Below are 22427 nucleotides of genomic sequence, written 5' to 3'. Positions count from 1 at the left end.
TAGGTGTGAGGTATAGCAGGATTGATCTCATCTCCTCTTTCAGAATTCCAGGTCTGTAGTAGGCTGAATAATGGTTCATCAAAGATGTCCATGTCCTTACACCTATCATCCATGAATATGTCATGTCACACTGCGAAGGAGATTAAGGTTGTAGATGGTATTAGGGTTGCTGGTCTCCCTTAAAAAAGGGAGATTTTCCTGGATTATTTGGGTGGGTTCAATGTCCTTAAAGTGGAAGAGGGAGGAAATAAAAAAGTCAGAGAGAGAGAGAGGGAGAGAGAGATGTGATATCCTAAGCTGGGTCAAAGAGATCTTATGTGGCTGGGTTTGAGGTTTTTGGAAGGGGGGCTTAAACTAAGTAATGTGGGTAGTCTCTAGAAGCTGAAAAAGGCAAGGAAATGCATTCTCTTCTAGAACCTCTAGAAAGGAACACAGCCCTGCTGACACCTTGATTTTAGCCCAGCGTGACTCCTGTTGGACATCTGAAATCCAGAGCAGTAAGAGAATAAATTTGTGTTATTTTAAGACGTAAGTTTGTGGTAATTTTTTATGGCAGCTGTAAAAAATTATAATTATAGGCCTGAGCCCTGATATTTCCATTCCTAAATCCACTTCATTTATTTCCACCTCTGCCTGAACCCGGTCTTTCCCTCATCTCTGCTCTCCGGATCCATCTTCTGGATCCTGCACTTTTGAGGACTCCAAGGGCCCATGGCTGTTTAGATCAGATAGAGAGGCAGGCAGAGGCAGGAGAGGAAAAAGCGGGCAGGTGAGTACAAGGGTCGGTGGAGAGCTCTGCCTCTGGACTCAGGCCTGCTGGAACCTCAGGGAACATTTATTCCCTGTGTGCATATGAGCAAGGGAGCAAGGCGCTTGGCGTGTTTCTTCATCTCAAACATGAAGACATGATAGGTGCCACCTCAAAGGCCTAAAAGGCAGTAGCTGTATCATGCATTTGTCACAGGAGATTATCCTTCGTGCCATCAGGAGACCAGGTCCAAAGAATTACAGAAAAATCACTGGAGGGTAATTAAGGGCAACGCTAAGCACCCAGGGCCAGGTGCCAGGGAAGGTGCTTCTTCCTCTTCCTGCCCCCTCCCTTTTCCTGCCCCGGTGGCGGCTCACGGAGAAAGCCCCAGGGGATGGGGAGATAGCTGTGCCAGCTGTGCTCAGATACACCCCCGCCCCAGGTCACAGAGGTCCGGCAGCTCCACCTCCTCCCTCCCTCTCCCCCACCCCTCTTCGTCTTGGGCTGCCCTTTGGCGGCCAGTCAGGCCGGTTTCGCCTGGAGTGGGACGCACGTGGCGCGAAGCCCCCTTGGCAGTGCGGGGAGCCAGCCGGCGGCTCGGCCCGGGTGGGGTGGGGGTTCTCACTTCCCCTCCCCAACGGCCACGGGTGCAGGTGCCGCGGGCAGTGCCCCGCAGGCGGGGCGGGTCCTGTGGACACGCCCCCGCGGCCAGTCCTCGCAGCCGGTCAGGAGGAAGCGCCAGAGCCGCGGCTGGTGCTGCGCGGAGCCCGGCGCCGCTGCCGCCCCGCGCCCCGGGACGCCGCCGGGCCCGGCCCCGCGCACGCAGCGAGCGGGGCAGGTGAGCTGCGCCCGGCGCCATGGCAGCCTCAGGTGCGTAGGCGGGCCCGGGCCCCCCTCCCGAGCCTCCCCGCTGGCGCGCCCTCTCACCCACCGCGGCGGCCCGAGCACCCGGCCGCTCCCTGCTCTGCGTCTTCCGCGCGGGATCTGTGCGCTTTTGCTCTTTCCCTCGTTCCCGCTTCCCGGGCGCAAACCTCCCGCCCCAGCTTTCCCATGTGCCCCTTCCCAGCCTGTGGCGCGATTCTCTCCTGCCCCCGCCGCGCCTCCCCTGTCCCCCGTCTTCTAAGCCTCCTTTCCTCTCTCCGACTGGCTCAAGTTGCTTCTGAGAGTCGTTTCCCCTGTTTCTCCAACTCCGTGACCTGGGGTCCCATGGAAACAAGGCGGAGAGCCCACTTGCCCACTTCTGGGAAATGCCTCTCTTAGGGCCCCATTGGACCAATAGGGGGCGCTCAGGCAGTCAGGAGGGCGGCCCTTGGGCCACCTTCCTAAGCCCCCTTCCTACTACCCGTCCTGGGCTTTGCTTTTCATCTAGAATTTCCATAGAAATCTAGGAACACCGTTCCGTTAGCTTTAGTTCTCTTATGTCTTTTGCAGAATTTTGGGGAGTGGGGAAAAGTGAAGTCCGCTGGGTAGTCTACCCATCGAAAGGTGCCAGGAGTCTCTTTTGATTCGTCTTGGGTTCTTCCTCTGGTTCATGGGTTGTACACTTGCCAAAGTTACTCACTCTCTGAGATCCAGCACAAACCATGTGATAATGATGATAACAGAGACAACTGGGACTTACTATGCACTAGGATAGTTATCGTGCACCCACCTGTGTTCTCAGTGGTGACTGGGACAGCCTGGTCTCTGCTCGCAGGGAGTTAGTTTAGAGTCCTGTGCAAGAAGGCGATGAGTAAACAGGGAATTGCTAGGTGAGAAGATGAGAGTTACTGTATTTGCAAGTGGGGTTGCTTGTATTTTCCTCACCCATTTTATGATGTTTTAGTAGAGATAACATGTATAAACAGGATGTAAACCTCTTGAAAACTAAAATCTAGTCAGCTGGGAGAAGATACTGTGCTTGAAGGATGTGGACAGATGCTAGAATGAAGAGCCAGTTGTTCCCATATCCCCTGAGGTCTACCTCATGGTGCTTTGGAAGCTGGGGCAGGGTGGGGGTGGGTGGGTTTTGGGGATTGTTGGGGGTGAGAGGTATGGGGTGGGGGGTAGAGAAGGTCAATGGTAAAAGTTCTATTAGATTTGGTAATACAGGCTCCTTCTTTATTTTATTTTATTATTTATTTATTTATTTATTTGACATAGAGAGATCACAAGTAGGCAGAGGCAGGCAGAGAGAGAGGGGGAAGCAGGCTCCCTGCCGAGCAGAGAGCCCCATGCGGGGCTCAATCCCAGGACCCGAGATCATGACCTGAGCTGAAGGCAGAGGCTTAACCCACTGAGCCACCCAGGCGCCCCATGCAGGCTCCTTCTTTAAAGGGAGTGGGAAAGTGGCTAGCTTTAGCCTTGTGGCTCTCCAGGAGGGGCTCTGGAGGTTAGAAGAAGCTGTATTGTGGTAACAGTAGGCTCCAGAGTCCACACGTTCCATTCAAAAGCTGAAATAGAGTTATGTAGAGGAAGTTCATTCATTCAATAATTATTTATTGTGTGCCTACCGTTTCTAGGTACTGTTCTAGGTATCAGGTGTATATTCAACAGTCAGAACAGACATAAGCCTCTTACCCAGGGAGCTTATGGAATGTGGGGGAAGGCAGGCAATATGCTTGATAAGGAAATTCATGATATGTTAAGTGCGTTGGGAAAACAGTAGAGGGGGTGGAGGGGATAGAGGAGGTTGGGTTTAAATTTTATCTTTTTATTTTTTTAAAAGATTTTATTTATTTTTATGAGAGAGAGAGAGCAAGCAAGCACAAGTGGAGGGGAGGGGCAGAGTGGGAAGCAGGCTCCCTGCTGAGCAGGGAGCCCGATGTGGGACTCAGTCCCAGGATCCTTGGGATCATGACTTGAGCTGAAGGCAGACACTTAATAGACTGAGCCACCCATGTGACCCGGGTTTATAATTTTAAAGGAGGTGACCAGATTAGGCCTCATGGAGAAAGGGCCATTTGAGTGAAGATCTGAAAGGTCATGTGGGGGAACAGTGCTCCATTCAGAGGAACAGTAAATGGGTGTATACGGTGTATTTAAGGAACAAGGAGCAGGTGGTGGAATAAGTAGGTGATTGGGGGGAGGTAGGAGATGAGGTCGGTGAAGCTCCCACCTCTTTCCATGGCTGAGAACAGGCCCTGGGCTGTTAAGTGCAAGAAACAGCAAGATGGAAGAGCCTTTGGCTAGAGGAAACAGAGAAAACCACCTTCGTCTAGTGTCCTGTGTGCATGACTCCAGTAGGGCATGGTGGAAGGGGCTAGAAGAGTGTGCTCCTATTCAGATGGGGACTCTAGCTCAGTGGCCAGACCTGGGGCTATTTATAGGCTCTCTAGTGGCTTCTGCTGATGTTGGTAATGGTTAGGGCTGTCAAACCCTGCTGCTCTCAGCATGCACTGCGGTGAGACACCACTTCAGGTCCTACAAGTGGGAGTTGGGCCTCTGAAGTCCCTGGGGCTCTCTGAGGTCTGGAGGTGCAAGGACTTATGGTGGCAGTGAGAGTACCTCTTGACAAGATATGATAGGGTGTGGAGTCACCTGGGCCATTCATTCATGTGATCTTCAGCTCCTCGTCTTTCTCCTCTCTCTACCTCTCTTCCCCCTCCTCCTCCTTTCCCTTATTTAAACCGTTTTATTCAGATATAATTCACATACCATATACTTTTCCCATTTAAAGAATACAATTAAAAAAAATTTAAAAAACCCCAAATAACAAAAAGTGTACAATTCAGTGTTTGTTTGTTTTTAGTATCTTTACAGGGGCAAACATCACTATGGTCCATTTTAGAACATTTTCATCACCTCAGAAAGAAACTCATTTTGAGAAATGAGTGAAGAGGGGTACACACTTTAAAAAGAGAGAGAAACTTTCTTTGTTTTGGCTATCACCCTCTTGTTCCCTCCTCCTGCTACATCTGTGTCTAGATTTCCCGACTCAGGACTTCCATATGAATGTGATCACACAGTCTGTGGTCTTCTGTGTTTTCTTTCATATAACATAGCGTTTCCAAGGTTCATCCGAGTTGTAGCATGTGTCAGCACTTCATTTCTTTTTAAGGCTGAATCGTGTGGTCTTCAAATTTCCTTCTGCTGAAGGGTAAGCATTTGGATTTTACTTTTTCGAAAGACATCTTTGCTTATTGAAATCAAGGAGAATCTTGGCTCCTTGTTTTTGAAAGAGCGTGGGAAGCAAGATAAAATGAAATGGAATGAGCCTACCCTGGCTCCTGATGGCATCTTTTGCATTTACACATGGGAGAGAGGAGACAAAGAAGTCATAAATGACTTCCCCAAGTGACTGAGTCTGTGGCTGGGTGAAGACCAGAATCCTTTCCTCCGTGTGTCAGCCTTCAGATCCTTGAAGAAAGCTTGCATACCTTTTCTTGCCCTTTTTTAAAAAATTGAAGGTACATTTAATTTTTTGTGATAGTAACTCCCATCTGATTCTTGAGTTCCCTCAGTACTCCCATCAAGTCTTTAAACTTGAAAGCTTCAGAGTCTGGAAGCTCCTTCTGTGAGTCATTACCAGACCCCTACCCATCCTGATCACCTTCCCTAGCTCACAACCCTTTTCAGTAGGGTGCTCAGGAAAGATGACTGGGGAACCGGAGTCACTTGAAAACTAAAGAAATGGTCTGGGCTGGGTAGTTTGAAAAGCTGCCTGCCACTTCCCCCCTCTTCTTTTCTCAGGTGGATTCTGAATCTTTCTAAGGAAGCTCTTTTTCAGTCACTGTCTTTCTTAACCACTGCTGTCACTCCCTGTTGCCGCAAGCCTCCCTCTCCCGCCTCCCACCCCACTCCACCCACGCCTGCTGCTACCCACATTGCTTTCTCCTATAGCTCAGGCTGTTCTTAAAGCTCTACAAGGACAAAGACCCATCCCCATTTCTGTTTAGGATTTATGGACACCTCTTGGTTCATGGATTTCATTTCTCTCTTTTTTATAAAAGATTTTATTCATTTATTTTTTTGAGAAAACAGGGTGACAGCATGAGCAGGGGGGAGAGGGAGAGGGAGAAGCAGACTCCCTGCTGAGCTGGGACCCAGACTCAGGATCCTGGGATCATGACCTGAGCAGAAGGCAGAGGCTTAATGGACTAAGCCACCCAGGCACCCACATGGATTTCATTTTTCTTTTTCTTTATTCTTCTTCTTTTTTTTTTTTTAACACTTTAAAAAGTTTATATTCAGTTAATTAACATATAACGTATTATTGGTTTCAGAGGTACAGGTCTCTGATTCTTCAGTCTTATATAACACCCAGTGCTCATTACATCACATGTCCTCCTTAATGTCTATCACCCAGTTATCCTATCCTCCATCTCCCTCCCCTCCAGCAACCCTCAGTTTGTTTCCTATGATTAAGAGTCTCTTATGGTTTGTCTCCCTCTCCGGTTTTGTCTTGTTTTATTTTTTTCTCTCTTCCCCTACGATCCTCTGTTTTGTTTCTTAAATTCCACGTATCTGTGAGATCAGAGATTTCATTTTCCTTAATAAACAAATAAACTGGGAGAATTGATTTGGTACGTGTGAGGAAATGACCTATGGATACAGGTAGGGATTTATCCTTCACGAAAGGGGTGTCCCCACACAAGAGAGAGTTGCTGACAAAGTGTTTGGTCCTGTGATGTTATTTAGCATATCATGGAGGAACTTTAACTTCCACTTTGGAACTTTTTTTAGAATTCCCTAGCTTTCAGTTTCAGCAGTGAAGCAAAATTCAAGAAGGTGATAGATTTCCTTGTCCTCATTTACACTGAGGCAAAATTTGCTTAGACTTAGTATACTGGTCTCAAGTCACGCCACAAGTGGGTGACCAAGTAGCTTGTCATATTAATGAGTCTGAGGCACTAACCACTTTGTTTTCAAGTACTTTTGCTTTAAGGAGTGTGTGTGTGTGGGGGTCAAGTGTCAAATTTAACACCAGAACCCCAGGAATGAGACATTTTCCATATTTTCCATACAGAATAGGTTAACCCCATAAGTGTTTTTGAATTTAAATTGTATTTTAAAATTTTTATTTTAGAAGTTTTAGATTTATTGGAAAACTGACGATGTTAGAGTTCTCATATATCCCACAGCCAGTTTCCCTCATTATTAATATTTTCACTCCCTTTGATGACTAGAGGTCTTTGACGCCCAGCAGATACTGCGTTGTGCTGGTAACAGAGGAACAGGTCGTGTTGAGGCAGGATTCAGGGTGAAATGAATACTCACTCCCTCCCTGATCCCAGAACTTGTCATTTGAAATTGTTGGTTGACTTTGCTTTGGGTCACTGTCTCCTCATATGGCATCTATCATGGCCACATGTCAGGGCATTCTAAAGTTGCTACTTGCTTTTCCTGCTAAGTCAGTCATTGTTCCAAGATCTGAGTTGCTTTCTTAAGAGTACTTATTATGGTCTCGGAAATACTCTTCTCTCTTCCTTATTTCTCTACCATCCACTGAAAACCTCAGCAGTGGCTTCACTAACGTGTGGGACCACAGCCTGCCTTCCCCAAGATCTTATTCTCCTTCCAGCCCATTTGTAAAAAATTGTTGACATGATTTTGCTAGTATATTTGTCAGTATAGGTGGTGGGTGTTGGTGGCTACTGCTTTTTACTTTTGCATTTTTAAAAAATATATTATTTATTTATTTATTTGACAAGAGATCACAAGTAGGCAGAGAGGCAGACAGAGAGAGAGGGGGAGGTAGGCTCCCCACTGAGCAGAGAGTCTGACGAGGGGCTTGATCCCAGGACTCTGAGATCATGACCTGAGCCGAAGGCAGAGGCTTTAACCCACTGAGCCACCCAGGCACCCCTATTTGTATGATTCTTGACTGAATCCCTGATGGAAAAGCAGCAGGTGGACTGGTGGGAGGACTGGACAAGGGACCAGGGGACACCCTGAGGTTCAGTCCTGGCTTCGTGACTAGTTTGCTGAGTGTGAGTTTAAGCGAGTCCCTTCATCTTCCCCGATGAAACGTTTCTTTTATCTGTAAATGAGGAGTTTGGGCCAGGTGATCCCTCAAAGCTCTTTTTAATTCACTGCTTCTCTAAGGCTTTGGACTCTGTTTCTGGCATTTATGTCTTATGAGAGGAAGAAAGCCTATGTCCATGGTGAGGGACACCCTACTGATGGAATTTTTTTTTTTTAAGATTTTATTTATTTATTTATTTGAGAGAGAGAGAGCATGGGCGGGGGAGGGTCAGAGGGAGAAGTAGACTCCCTGCAGAGCAGGGAGCCCCATGCGGGACTCGATTCTGGGACTTTAGGATCATGACCTGAGCTGAAGGCAGTTGCTTAATCGACCTGAGGCACCCAGGCGCCCCCCCACTGTCAATGGTATTATGTATATCAAAGCATTAAATCACCCACAGCTGCTGTTTACGTTCATGCCTTGTTTCTATTAATGCGAGGAGGAGGACACCAGCTACCAATTATTGAAAGCTTACCACATGTCAAGTGCTGTGCTTAGCACTTTATATGAAATATCTAATTTAATTCTCACAAATCACTGATAAATATTGCCATTATATTTCTATTTCCAGGATGAGTCAACTGAGGTTTAGACTATTAAAGTAACATGCCTAAGGTGACAAAGCTAACAATTCACAGAGCCAGGATGCCAACTCTGGCCACCTGATTCTGTACCTGTGCTTCTAACCACTGTATTTGGGAAAGAGCCAGGTTCTGGGGCCAAACTGTCTGAGTTCAAATTCTGACTCTGTTGGGGCACCTGGGTGGCTCAGTGGGTTAGGCCTCTCTGCCTTTGGCTCAGGTCATGGTCTCAGGGTCCTGGGATCAAGCCCTGCATGGGGCTCTCTGCTCAGCAGGGAGCCCGCTTCTCCCCCTCTCTCCCTGCCTGCCTCTCTGCCTACTTGTGTTCTCTCTCTGTCAAATAAATAAATAAAATCTTAAAAAAAAAAATTCTGACTCTGTCACCACGGGTAAAATATGTAAGCTGCCACACCTTTGTTTTCTCATCTTTAAAAGGGGGGCTACTAGTATTCTCTACCTTGTAAGGTTGCTGCGATGATTAAAGGAGTTTACTAGGCAATGTGCTTGGAAGGGCGTTTGGAACACAGGAAGCCCTACATAAAGTGCTTGCTCTTGGTGTCGTCATCGTTGTCATCATCATTGCCGTCATCATCATCTTACCTGGCATCCGCTGTGGGTGGAAGAGCATGGCAGCAGAAGCGACAGCTTATGGAAAGTTCTAGAAATGGCATGGCGTCTCGGGGCAGAGACCGGGGCCTGTCTAGGTCCGGTTGGAACGCAGCCCGGAAGTAGGGGGAGAGGTATGACAGCTCCGGTAGGGACAGACTATGAAAGATGGTGGGGCCGGGACCTCGTCTGCATGCTTTATCGCGCAGGTCGTGGGAGCCCTAGAAAGAACAGGTGTGTCACCGTGCTTCTCCGCCTCGTTCTCACTCAGGGGCGGTTGGAAGATGCGACATTCTCATCGTGTACAGCCCGGATGCTGAGGAGTGGTGCCAGTATCTCCAGGACCTCTTTCTGTCCAGCCGGCAGGTGCGCAGCCAGAAGATGCTGACTTACAGGCTGAGTCCCGACACCTCCTTCTCGGCCAAGGACCTGAACTTCTTCCTCGGCGCCCGCTGCGTTGTGGTGCTCCTGTCCGCCGAGCTGGCACAGTGCTTCTACCGGCCGGCCCTGCTGCCCCTGCTGCAGAGAGCCTTCCACCCACCCCACCGCGTGGTGCGGCTGCTGTGCGGGGTGCAGGACAGTGAGGAGTTCCTGGACTACTTTCCCGACTGGGCGCACTGGCAGGAGCTCACCTGCGACGACGAGCCTGAGACCTACGTGGCAGCGGTGAAGAAGGCCATTTCCGAAGGTAAGGCTGTCTTCTCAAGGAAAGCTAACCAAGCCTTTAAAAAAAAAAAAAAAAGGCTCATCCAGGCCCCAGGCATTTCAGGTGAGACAGCTTTCCTGCCTATATGCCGCTTCCAATTTATCATCAGGGACCTTAAGACTGTTGCGGAAAATGTGTCACTTTGGACAACATGTTTAGAGAGAAATACCCTTCTTCTCTATTTCCCACTAGCTGAGCTTCTGTCTTTTGTCCTGTTTCTCCTTTTAAAGTGGGAAGGTTCTGGTCCCCTTCGCCAGGGCTCATGACTTCATTGGCCCCAGAAGTGTGACCTACACTCTGATGAACAGTAGCGGAAGGCGCGTTCTGGGATGGAGGCATGTCACAACTCTTCTTCCTCTTTTGCTTTCTATTTTTGCCTCACTGTGGGCTCTGAGTGGGCTCTGTGTTTATCTCTGTTCCCTTGCTCTTTGAGGTCTTACATACCTGATGCCAGCCAAGAAGCCTGGACAGTTATGGGTTGATTTAACGGGGCTCAGTTATCTCTGTTGGGACTCATCTGCCCCGTCTCCTCTGATGGGCTGAATCAAGAATTCACTAATTTCCAGTGACCTGAAAAAGCTGATGTAGCTTCCTCGGTACTTTTATCCAGCAATAGGCTGCTCTAAACCAATAAATAGGGCCAGATCTCTTAGCCTAGTGGGATCCTGACTAATTTGTGATATAAATGACAAGCATTAATATAAAAGATGTCTCACCTGGATAAGAAATTCTTCTAAGGTTTGCTTTTCTTTACTTCAGAGGACCACAGTGATAGAAAATGCACATAATCCAGTCCTACATGATTGTTCCTCGTCGCCTTGAGGGAGTTTTGATTTGCCTAAACTTACAAAGAATTGAAGCACAAGTAGCTATTTCTGCAGATGGGCTTCTGTCCCTGCTATGGTCCCTTACGATCTCGTGGACAGGTCACTGTGACCCACCAGCCTGTCATTCAGGGCTCCGTGGATTTATTGTTCCTGTGCTATCTTCTCATGCTGCATGACCTTATAGATTGCTCTTTAAAATATTCCAGTGGTGTTATTTAAAAAAAAAAAAAAACATGATAGGAAGGATTCTTTTAATATCATTTCAAAGAGCCTAATGTTTAAATGCGTGGATAAATCGATCGCCTATAATCATTTAGTATTTACTAAGGACTCTGGCTCTGAATGCTCTGAGCCTTCAACTTCAAATGTTTCCAAAAGAATAAAGTGTTCCACAGTGTTTCTGTTCTGGGAACAAATAACCTGTCATCAGAAAGAGATTATTTTAATGGGAGATTAAAATAAGCTTCTCGGTGGAAACTCTGCAATTCAGCATCAGTGGATAGGTAGGGACAGATGGAGTTCTAGGAAAGAGAAGGAAGAGCGGTGGCTTATGGCTCCGATTGAGCTTTCTCACGTGGTGTTAGACTTGTGGACTTTGGGATCTGAGGGGTGTGTGTGTGCCAGGATGGCTTACTTTTCAGGTATACATAGCCATGGCCCTTGGTTGGCCCCGTAATGTGGTGCTGTATTTTGGGTTTTTATACCGGGCAAGCTTCCTTAACAAACTCCAGACTCAAGAGTCTGGCAGTATGCCAGAGAGAGTATTGAGCAGGGATAGGGACACTCCATGGCGCTAACTAGGTGCCCAGTATTGGGCAAGTCACTTACCCTCTCTGGGTTTCCATTTCCTTCCCTGTAAGAGGCCAAAATGAGGTTCTATCTGAGATACTTTCCAGGGTTGATAACCGATGATTCCCCAAGGCCAGAGAGTCTCGAACATTTCTGAAGCATCACCTTCTCATCACCATTTCATACATGCTTTGACTCCCAGGAAGCTTAGGGTTAAAACAATGTTTAAGAACAGTACTATCCCAAACTAGGTTTCTGATATGATTATGCCCTTAGTTATATTCTCTATAACTTGTGACAACTTATTCTGATACTTCTCTGGTACACTTGAGGTTTTCCTAAGGTGCCTCAAAATAAAAGCAAAAAATTAAATTTTCATATACCCCACTACAACAAGATGCCCTTCTCTCATAGAATTAAATACATAAATACATGAGACTTGTATCTTCGACTTTCTTTGTTAAGAAAGAAAATCCCAGTAGGAAATGTAATGGGAAATTGATAATGGGATTGAATTAATAGTAGGGACAGTAATTATGGAGTTACTGATTGTAGGGTTGTTGAAAGTTATAGGGAGACAGATTTCTGGAAACCTTTCTAATGGAGCGTCCAAAGGTGGAACAGATTGCCCTTGGAGGTGGTGAGTTCCACATCCCTGGGAGTATGTGAGTGGAGACTGTCGATGTGCCCTAAAGGGATTCAGCTTTGGAGTCATGGGTGGGCCATGTGACCTTCACAGCCTCTTGACCACAAAATTCCCTTACATGAAATTCCTCTTTTTCAGCAAGAACACATTTCTCCTTCTTCTTCTTTTTAAAAATTTTTTAAATTTTTAAAAAAGATTTTATTTATTTATTTGACAGAGAGATCACAAGTAGGCAGAGAGACAGGCAGAGAGAGAGGGAGAAGCAGGCTCCCCGTTGAGCTGAGAGCCCGATGGGGGGCTCGATCCCAAAACCCTGAGATCATGACCTGATCCTAAGGCAGAGGCTTAACTGCTGAACCACCAAGGCGCCCCTCTTTTTTTTTTTTTTTTTAAAGATTTTATTTATTTATTGGGGGGGAGGCACAGAGAGAGGAGAATGAATCCCAAGCAGATTCCGCACTGAGCACAGAGCCTAGCACGGGGCTCGATCCCACGAACCTGAGATCATGACCTGAGCTAAAATCAACAGTCAAACACTTAACAGACTGAGCCAACCAGCCAGGCGCCCTGGAAACACATTTATATTGTAAATCTTATCTTCCTCCTGCACCAGGTCTCCCTGGGGGTTCTGATTTTCCCCTGAAGAAATAGTGGTCATGTTTCTCCTATGACCTCAGCAGAATGTAAATGTAAAAAAAGACCTCAAGTAATCCATGTAATCCTTAAAAATGGTAAAGCTCCCAGCATATTTGTGTGTGTGTGTATATATATATATATATATATATATTTTCTTAACACTGAAGTACCTTTTGGGAAAACATGACTACTCATTAAGATATTCACTGAGACTATTTGAAATTTAGGCTAAGTTTTAGAATATTTAAAACTTAAAGATCAAAACTTTAGAGAGCAGAGCTGATAATAAGATAATTATTCCAGAAACTTAGAGTAAATGGGGTTATAGGTAGTCAATTATACTTCTTTTGCTGCTGCATTACCTAAACAAGTGATTCTCAAACTTTCCTGTGTTTAGGAGGACCTGGGGATTTTGTTAGTATGCACATTCTAACTTGGTAGGTCTGGGTGGGGCCCAAGAGTTAGTATTTCTTTCTTCTTCTTCTTTTTTTTTTTTTTAAGTTTTTTTTTATTTTAGAGAGAGAATGTGAGAGAGAGATCACGAGTAGGGCGGAGGGGCAGAGAGAGTAGCAGACTCCCTGCTAAACACGGAGCCTGATGCAGGACTTGATCCCAGGACCCTGGGATTATGACCTGAGCTGAAGGCAGATGCTTAACCAACTGAACTACCCAGGCACCCAAGATTCCACATTTCTAACAAGTTCCCAGATGATGCTGATGCTGCTGGTCAAAGGTCCACTGAGTATGTGAGCAAGGGTCTAAGCCCCTCTTCCTTTGCCAGGTCAGTGGTCATGTCCCTCTGTAGTGCATGGACCATTTTCTCCAATCTCCACTTTTCTGGAAGTAGAGGCACCATCACATCCAGGGGACTGCTTGATACCTGTCAGTTTAGGTATAAAATTAGGCCACTGTTTGGTGCTTAGGCCAACAGATTTCAGAGCCAAGTTCCTGAGTTCTCTTCCTCTGCCCCTACTCACAGATTCGATGTGTGAGCTCTGGCAACTTCTAGTCTCAGTTTTCCAGATGTAAGTGGTCCTGACATTAGAGGAAGGTTATACTTCCATCACGATCCTTACTGCTTTTTCGTTTGATAGGCCTGCTGATCATAATTACCATTCCACTAAAAAGTGTTTTCGAGGTTTTATTTTATTTCCCACCCCCTCTCCAAATTTGTCAGCTACCTTAAAATTGAGCAGATGTTTTAATTAGAGTCTTTAGTGTGTTGGAGCAGGCAGTTTGCTTCCTAGGATCTTCATCTGTAAAATGATGGGGTTGGACCACATGATTTGGAAGGTTTCTTCCAGCCCCCAGCACTGTAATATATCATTATAAGTTTTCCAAGAAGATGGCAAATTACTCAGAACACTGGAATTGATTCTGTTTAGTTGCAAAATGTCTGCAGTGATATATACCCAGTGCACAGAACACTGTACTATTGTTCTGGATTTTTTTTTTTTTTTAATTTGTTGGGTGATTATTTTAAAATAAGGAAGTGAGAAAAACCCAGGTACAGCATAGAAATTATTTCCTCTTTTTAGTGGAGCTGTATTCTTTGCTGCAAATCTCCCTGGAATACAAAAATAGATTGTTAGTCTGTGTGGGAAAGGACTTATTAGGTGGTGCTGAGTTTGGTTTCCAAAGTTCTCATCATTGTGTGTGTGTGTGTGTGTGTGTGTGTGTGTGTAGGGGGAAGGGAAGCAGTAAACCTTATTCTTCTAATATTATTCAGTATTATACTGGAGATCTCACCTGCTTCTTTATATGCATTCTTTTCCCTCTGCCTCCCCTGTCCCCCCTCATGCTTGTACTTCAGCAGTTCCAGGTGGTACCCAGAATTATAGTGTATTTTGCCTTTTGTTCCCCTGGGGAACATTTAGAGGCATATGTGCATATCTGGCCTTCCTTTGTTGATATGAATGTTCTAATCTGAATATTCTACTGGAGTTTAGAAGAAAGATACTTAAAAATGCTTTCAGCTCATCATATGGATTTAAAAATCTTTTCCTAAATATAAAAAGGAACATTTTTTTCTGAAATGAAGTAAACACATGTTCATCATAATGTTTAAAAAAATTTTAAAAAATACCTATAAATTATTCTTCAATTTTCCCCTTTTACAAATAATGTTGCAAATATCTTCCTGCAGCTTTGTGCCTAAATCTTTGTGGATCTATGAATTTCCCTGCTCTTCTCTCTGTAGACTCCTGGAGACAGTGCGGCATCACTGCTCTGGATGTCTTCCCACCCATCTCCCTATGACCTGAATCCGTGGTCCCTCTTACTACAGGTTTTTGTTGTTGTGCTTTAATTTTTTTTCTTTCCCTTTATGCCTGATTAAGTCCATTATTTACACGTACAGTTTTTCTCGTAGAGATATACATGTGGAGAAATGCTTTTTTGACAGTTATTATTAGGAGTAATGCAGAGGGCACTTTATGTGCATTTATTCCCCTCTTCTCCCCCACCACGACCCTGCGTGGGTGGATAGTTTTATTGCCATTTCTCAAACGAGAAAACTAAGGTTCAGAGAGTGTAAATGACTTGCACAAAGATGGGAACAGCTCTCTTTGGAACCGAGGGCCTTCGGACTCTAAAATGCTCTCCACGTTGCCTTGCTTTCTCCTAAGTCTCCTTTCAAAGAGGGATGAAGAAAGCTCATGGAAGAAGCAGTATCAGGGATGAGGAAGCTTCCCCGAGTTCTCTAGACCACTTTGTTTCAAGGGCCGGTGAGTGGGCTCCTGCCCCAGATGTACTGAACCAGACTCTCAAGGGGGTTAGTCCCAGGAAGGTGAATTTCCACAAGCCTTGCCCGTTGCTTCTGAGGCACAGCCGTGTTCTGGGGGCTCTGCTCTTTGCCTGGTGCCCTGTCCCTCAGCACTTCTGCTTAGAGGAGCAGGCAGCAGCTCAGGTGCTGTGGGCTGTGATGAGGTGGGTCACGGGGCAGAGGTCCCAGGGGCTTGGAGCTTGGCCACACGCATGACTCGGTTCCACGTCACAGGGAGCAGCCCTCAGAGAAGGGGGGAGGGTCAGACCCTTGTAGCAAAGAGGAAGTCACTGCGCCTTCCCTGCTCTCCTTCGTGCGGTGGCCATACTGATGGTAAGTCATTCACTTCTGGGGCTTCTGTGGTTCCCTGCAGAGGCTGAGGGGAGAATCTGACCTTTGGCCTCTTGAACCTGACTAATTTTGTTCTGCTGCTCTCCTGCCTCAAGGCTGTGGGTGTTTGGATCTGCTCTTTCTCTGCTGTGGCTTAACCACTCTGCAGTGGGCTCCTGAAGCCTCCCTAAATGTCCCTCTGCAAGGAGACTTTCTTCAGTACCTTCATTCCCTTTCTGCAATAATCTTTGACTTGGGGAAGAAGGTGCCCAGCTGGGGTAGCTGACTGACATCCACCCTGCTGTTCGCTAAAAAGCCACAGCGTGTCCCAGGGTCCTTTGGGTTTCCCTTGCCAGGTGCCCTGCCTGCCCTGTAGAATAAGGTAAGTTCACCCTGGGAGCTGTGCCTGAAACAATTAACAAGGGCGAGTCGACGTGGGGGCCCATGGAACTTTCGCCCCCCGAGGCCTTTGAGGTCCCCACGATTATGAATTTTCCCACAGAGCCGTGAGCCCCAGGTGGCGCGGTACAATTGGCTGTCCCTGCAGCTTCGTCAGCGGCCCAGAGGAGGCTGCCTCCTCCCAGTTCATTAGCTTTCCTGTGGCCCCTGGAGGAAGGTATCTGCAAGTCCCTTTGTCTGCTATGGTTGGTTGGTTGTTGAGATGCAGTGAAGAGGGAGTGATGAATGTTCAAGTTTCCTCTTCTGGGAGAATATCCTTCACACCTGTCTTTGTCTCGATTTTTCTATCACACGCTGGGATGGAAATACTAGATATAGGAATTTCTCTGGTTACTTTCTTACCCTGTTATTTCGGTATGTTTTTGCATCTTGCTTCTTCTGGGACTGTTGGTGGTAGAGAATACTAGAACTCAGGAGGAACCTGACACAGGTTTTACTCTTTTCTACAGACATTCTTTCATTTGGTCCATGCAGTTTCCCTGTAAGGAAGACCTTATTTTTATGCCCATTTTAAAGATGAGGAAAACAAGGCCTAGGCAGGTTCAGTGACTTGTCCAAAGTCATGCAGCTGCTTGTCCGTATAAGGTCAGGACAAGGACCTCCTGCTATCCAGTCCAAGGCCTACTCATGACCGTATCTATATACCACAACCAGCTTTTCATCTGATATATATTCTGTGGGCATCTATTATTTCCAACGTCCTGTGCTGGGATAGAGCAGGGAAAAGACAGATGTAGTCACTGCTGTAATGGGGGCTACGTTCTAGAGCAGTGCTGTCCAAAAAAGGTACAATGGGAGTCACATGTGGAATTTAAGGTTTTCTTGTAGCTGCAGAAAAAGAAAAGAGTAAAAAAGAAATTTTAATAATATGGCTTATTTTTTTTTCTTTTTTAAAGATTTTATTTATTTATTTGACAGAGAGAGAGATCACAAGTAGGCAGAGAGGCAGGCAGAGAGAGAGAAACAGGCTCCCCACCGAGCAGAGAGCCTGATGCGGGGCTCAATCCCAGGACCCTGAGACCATGACCTGAGCCAAAGGCAGAGGCTTAACCCACTGAGCCACCCGGGCACCCCTAATATGGCTTACTTAAGCCAATATATCTAAAATATTGTCATTTCGTGCTCGCTTCGGCAGCACATATAAAATATTGTCATTTCAACATATAATCAATATGAATAGTATCAATGAGATATTTTACATCTTTTTTTTTTTTAATACCAAGTCTTTGAAATCTGGTACGTAGTTTACACTTTGAGAACACACTGCAAATGTTCAACAGCCAGCTGTGGCCAGTGGCTATCATACTGGACAGTGTAGATCAAGAAGGGTGCTCACTTTTTGGAGAATTGGAACCCTATCAGTTAAAATTTAATACATTAAATGTCATAGGTGTTAACAATATGCCTATCCTGTTTTTTTCATTCATTCATGTATTTGGTCAATAAGTCATTTAGAAAGTTTTGAGTGAACATCTGTCTGCCAGGTGCTGGCCTATATATAATACCTCTTTATCTTTTTATTTCCTTTCTTCCCTTTCTATATTTTGTTAGCTGTTTAGCTATATTCCCAGGCTCTAGAAGTTCAGTGTCAGTTGAGACAGCATGAGCTTTGATTAACAACAGATTTCTGTCCTTGAAATGACCAGGTTATCATCCAGACCAGTGAGACTGAGCTCCTGGCTACCTAAGTGAAGACAATCAAACCAGGGTGTTTGTAGATACATAATTTTAAAAAGTTACATTTATACCAATATATGCATAGAGAGCTTCTTTTCTTGGAAGGATACACAAGAAATTTTTTAAAAGAAGATTTTATTTATTTATTTATTTGATAGAGAGAGAGAGAGAGATCACAAGCAGGCAGAGAGTGGGGGAAACAGGCTTCCCGCTGAGCAGAGAGCCCGACGCGGGGCTTGAACCCAGGACCCCGAGATCACGACCTGAGCCGAAGGCAGAGGCTTAACCCACTGAGCCACCCAGGTGCCCCAAGAAATTTTTTTTTAAAAAAACCTTTTATTTATTTATTTGACAGAGAGTTCACAAGTAGGCAGAGAGGCAGGCAGAGAGAAAGGAGGAAGCAGGCTCCCTGCTGAGCAGAGAGCCTGAAGTGGGGCTCGATCCCAGGACCCTGAGATCATGACCTGAGCTGAAGGCAGAGGCTTAACCCGCTGAGCCACTGAGGCGCCCCAAGAAATTTTTGATAGTAGTTGCTTTTGGGTGGATGGAAGGCTTTTTGTCTTAGACATTTCTCTGCTGTTTCCCTTTTTCTACTATGTTTATGTTTTACTTTCAGTTAGTAATTTTAAGAGAGAAATGATGGAGTTGTGGGGAATTCCAGGATCCAGAGGAAGGAGTTGGGTTTGTACCCAGCTAATCCAAGTAGGTTGAATTCAGGTTAAATTCATTTATACGAACTCCTTGGCCTTTTTCTCAGCCTCATGGGACTTATCTTCTGGGTAAGGGGGAAAGATAGGGCATTGGTTTGTTTACTTTTGTGATATCTGCACCTTCACACACTCCATATGGGCTAAAGCCTGCTGCTTATCATTGAGTCATATTTTTACACTTGTCAAATCAAATCTGGATTGATATCCTCTTAGGGTGCTACATACTGTCTTTATGACGAGAAGTAAGAAAACATGGGTGTATATTTCATAGACTCTGACACTAACTGCTTTTGCCTCCTTGGGCACATCACTTGGACAAGTCACCGTGTATCCGTTCTTATCCTTTTCAAAAAGCTGGGAGGTATGTGCTATGGTGAGCGCTGTGAATTGTGTAAGACTGATGAATCACAGACCTGTACCCCTGAAACAAATAATACATTGTATGTTAATAAAAAAAAAAAAAAGAACTCTCAGGGTAATAGAAATGCTCTATACCTGGATTGCAGTGGTAGTTCCATGACTATGTACCTTTGTTAAAACTCACAGAACTGTGTATACCAAAAGTATGAATTTTACTGTGTGTAAATTATACCTTAATAAACCTGACTTGGAAAAAAATTAAAAATAAAATAAAAATAAATAAATAAAAAGCTGGGGCGAATGCAGGTTAATATCTGAGACTTTTACAGCCAATGAAATCCGTGTAGTTCTACTGTGTGTGTTTGAACATGGCTTACTTTGCATTGCTGGGTCTTAATCTGATAGTTTTCAAAATTCCATCAAGGTGTAGTGTTTTATTTCAGCGAACAAGTTCTCCTTCACAATAGAATTTTAAGCAGAACCTTAAATGACATCATAATAGCTTTCAGTTTATGGACGTTACCCTAAGTTGAGTCTTAGGGGAATATAACATGATGCTGTGGGAATGAAAAAATGCATGTATTTAATATTTTACACATAATGCTTATTATGGTCCACGTGTGGATTTATGAATGTGGCTATATAGGAAAATAATGGGGCAGGGGGGAAATGGAGGCAAATATGCGTGACAAAATAGGTCTGTTAATTTCCTTATTATTACAGGATGTTTTGACAGCTTTTCAATTTAGTTTCCACTGCCATTCACATGACTGAGAGTGTGTCTGAGATGGCCAAGGAAATAGGATGATTTATGCTATACAGGACTCTATCTGCTCGTTGGAGAAATTACTAGAACCACGGTAGGCTTGTCATATGGACTTTTGAGAGGAAGACTTCCTGTTTTAGCCATTTTGCTATAGTTTAGGCAAACGGTGGTTGATTGGTTTTCCAAGACACCCAAGAAATGAGCAAAATCTAATTGATAAAATCGCCTTTTCTGTGGGGAAAAAACACTTGGAAGCTATTTTAGTTTCACTGTGTTTATGTTTTTAAAGAAAACACTGGGGGCGCCTGGGTGGCTCAGTGGGTTGAGCCGCTGCCTTCGGCTCAGGTCATGATCCCAGGTCCTGGGTTCGAGCCCCACATCGGGCTTTCTGCTCGGCAGGGAGCCTGCTTCCTCCTCTCTCTCTGCCTGCCTCTCTGCTTACTTGTGATTTCTCTCTGTCAAATAAATAAATAAAATCTTTAAAAAAAAAATAAAGAAAACACTGGTCTCTACTGCTGATGTCTTATGCATGACAAATAGAATATCAGTTCCCTATCACTCAGTTCATGGGGGTTGGATGGATGTACGCATGCATGGGTGCTTTCATGGATGGTTGTCCATTTTCCTTACTCTTGGTAGGGAAACTTACTTACTTTTTTTTTTTTTTAAGATTTTGTTTATTTATTTGACAGACAGAGATCACAGGTAGGCAGAGAGGCAAGCAGAGAGAGAGTGGGAAGCAGGCTCCCTGCTGAGCAGAGAGCCCGATGTGGGGCTCAATCCCAGGACCCTGAGATCATGACCTGAGCCAAAGGCAGAGGCTTTAACCCACTGAGCCACCCAGGCGCCCCATCTTACTTACTTTTGAACGCTTCTGTTAGAGAGGAAGCTATCCCTCTCATTAGTATCCTTTTTAGGCACCTGTGCTGCTGGTGTCATTTGGATCATCAACCATTTCCCTAGACCAGGTTTGTCTTGCGTCATGTAGTAGGGATGTAGCTAAAGAGAAACTTGAAGCTGATTCAAAGCAAGACAGCGTTGATATAGTACATCTTTTTTACTGGGTCCATACGTAAAAACAGACCACGTATGACATCCTGTTCCCCAAAAGAATCAGTACGCTGTTACAGAAACTAATAATCAGAATTGTTTGCTCCGTGAGGGGGTATGGGTGTGTCCCTCCATAGCAGAGATTAAATTGGATGTGTCCTCTTTAAAGGAGATCATTAAAGTGAAGATATCTGAAGAGTTCAAAAGAGACCTCTAGATTTGGCTTAGTCATTTTGGAAATTCCTTGGTACTTTTTCTTCTGGGTGTATGCCTTCTGCATATGTTTATCTTCCCTATCGCTCTTACAAGGCTAGACTCATACCAGCTTCTTATTTAAAAGAATGCTGGGTGAACATACATATTTTGTCTGCCAAGTTACCAGTTTCACAAACAGCCTGCTGGCTCTCTCTCGAACATCTGATAACACAGGAAGTAGAGGGGAGGCTGATGATGAAATGAAAGTGCTCTAATTTTAAAAGTGGACTAAATAAGTTTCCTTTTACATGTACAGCTAATGTCTGAGGCCATAATTGTAGTTAAAGCTTACAGAAAGACAGACACCTATCAAAGCTAGCAGACAGAAGAATATTCATGCTAGCTGCTGACCCCCCCCCCCTTTTTTTGAGCATATAAAATGTGGGGAAACATTTCTCTTGCAGGATACGGATTTAGCATTCCTGACGAATGCATTCCGTAGCATTCCTGTTATGGAACAGATTCCCCCTTTCATTTTCTAGAACTTTGTGAATATCATTTCTCAAAGCATTTCTCTGTGTCGCCAGAGGTCTCCAGCTGTAATTGTGAAGTGTTTCTGTGTTAGAAGTTTTTCAGGAAAAATGTTAATACTGAAAGAATTGTACACTCATTTGGCCTCCTAAATGTTTATTTTTGTTTTGTATTCACTTGGAAATCAGAGTCCCAGGGTTTGTAGAAAACCTTCATTCAGCATCGTTTCACCCCAGGCCCTTTTATGGTCTAGGGTGTTCATGTGGTTATAATTTGTCCATACTCTGGAAACAAGAGTCTCTGATGGGAGAATAGGGACAGAGAGCCTCTGAGTTCACAGGATCAAAATATAGAATATTAACATTAGAAATGGAAACTTTGGGATGATCTGGCCCATTCCCTTTTCTTTAAAATGAATGAAGAGGGGCACCTGGGTGGCTCAGTGGGTTAAGCCGCTGCCTTCGGCTCAGGTCATGATCTCAGGGTCCTGGGATTGAGTCCCACATCAGGCTCTCTGCTCAGCAGGGAACCTGCTTCCCTCCCTCTCTCTCTGCCTGCCTCTCTGCCTACTTGTGATCTCTGTCAAATAAATAAATAAAATCTTTAAAAAAAATAAAATGAATGAAGAGGGACCCAGAGGAATTCAAGGACTTACTAATGTTACACAGTTAGTGGCAGAAATGAGAATTTATGTTTATATTTAACAAATATTTATTGAGTTTATGAAGTGGTTGTCATGGGGGTTGCACTCTGCAAGGTCCTGAGAAGATGTGTTGAAAAAGTCAACTTGTTTCCTGCCCTCGCAAAGATTGTGTGTCTAGGAGAGGGCCATTAAACCACCATTTGTCCCATTAATTACCTAATGCCAGGTATGTCCAGTGTTATGAGGCAGAAGTCTGATAGCTCCTTTTGAATAATAAGGGGACCTGAGATATCCTAAGTGCTTCTTTGATAGTTCCTCAATGCATCCATTATGGAAAGAATGAGTTTCCTGAGCGTCCACCTTGGAAAAGAGAAGAAAGGGTGTGTTTTCCAATGATGGCAGAAGTTAAGCAGTTGGTAGGACACTCAGGTGGCTCAGTCAGTTAAGCTTTTTTATT

General features: G+C 44.9%; 1 protein-coding gene across 3 annotated transcripts in view; it reads left to right on the top strand.

Moving 5' to 3' along the window:
- Positions 1-1471: 1471 nt before the first annotated feature.
- Positions 1472-22427, top strand: part of PIK3AP1 (phosphoinositide-3-kinase adaptor protein 1) — a 117316-nt gene continuing 96360 nt past the window's right edge. For 2 of the 3 annotated variants that reach the window (XM_047701808.1, XM_047701807.1), the window contains exons 1-2: positions 1472-1618; positions 9153-9569. In XM_047701808.1, the coding sequence (XP_047557764.1) occupies positions 1606-1618; positions 9153-9569 (430 nt within the window). In that variant the 5' untranslated portion in view covers positions 1472-1605. Of the gene's footprint in view, positions 1619-9152; positions 9570-15446; positions 15583-22427 lie in introns of those variants that run through there. The other variant, XM_047701810.1, reaches the window with a different exon arrangement.

This window comes from Lutra lutra, chromosome 14 (genome assembly GCF_902655055.1).
Source record: "Lutra lutra chromosome 14, mLutLut1.2, whole genome shotgun sequence".
NCBI classification, from domain to species: Eukaryota; Metazoa; Chordata; class Mammalia; order Carnivora; family Mustelidae; genus Lutra; species Lutra lutra.
The sequence above is the reverse complement of the archived record's forward strand: the minus strand, read 5'-3'. Positions and strand labels throughout refer to the sequence as shown.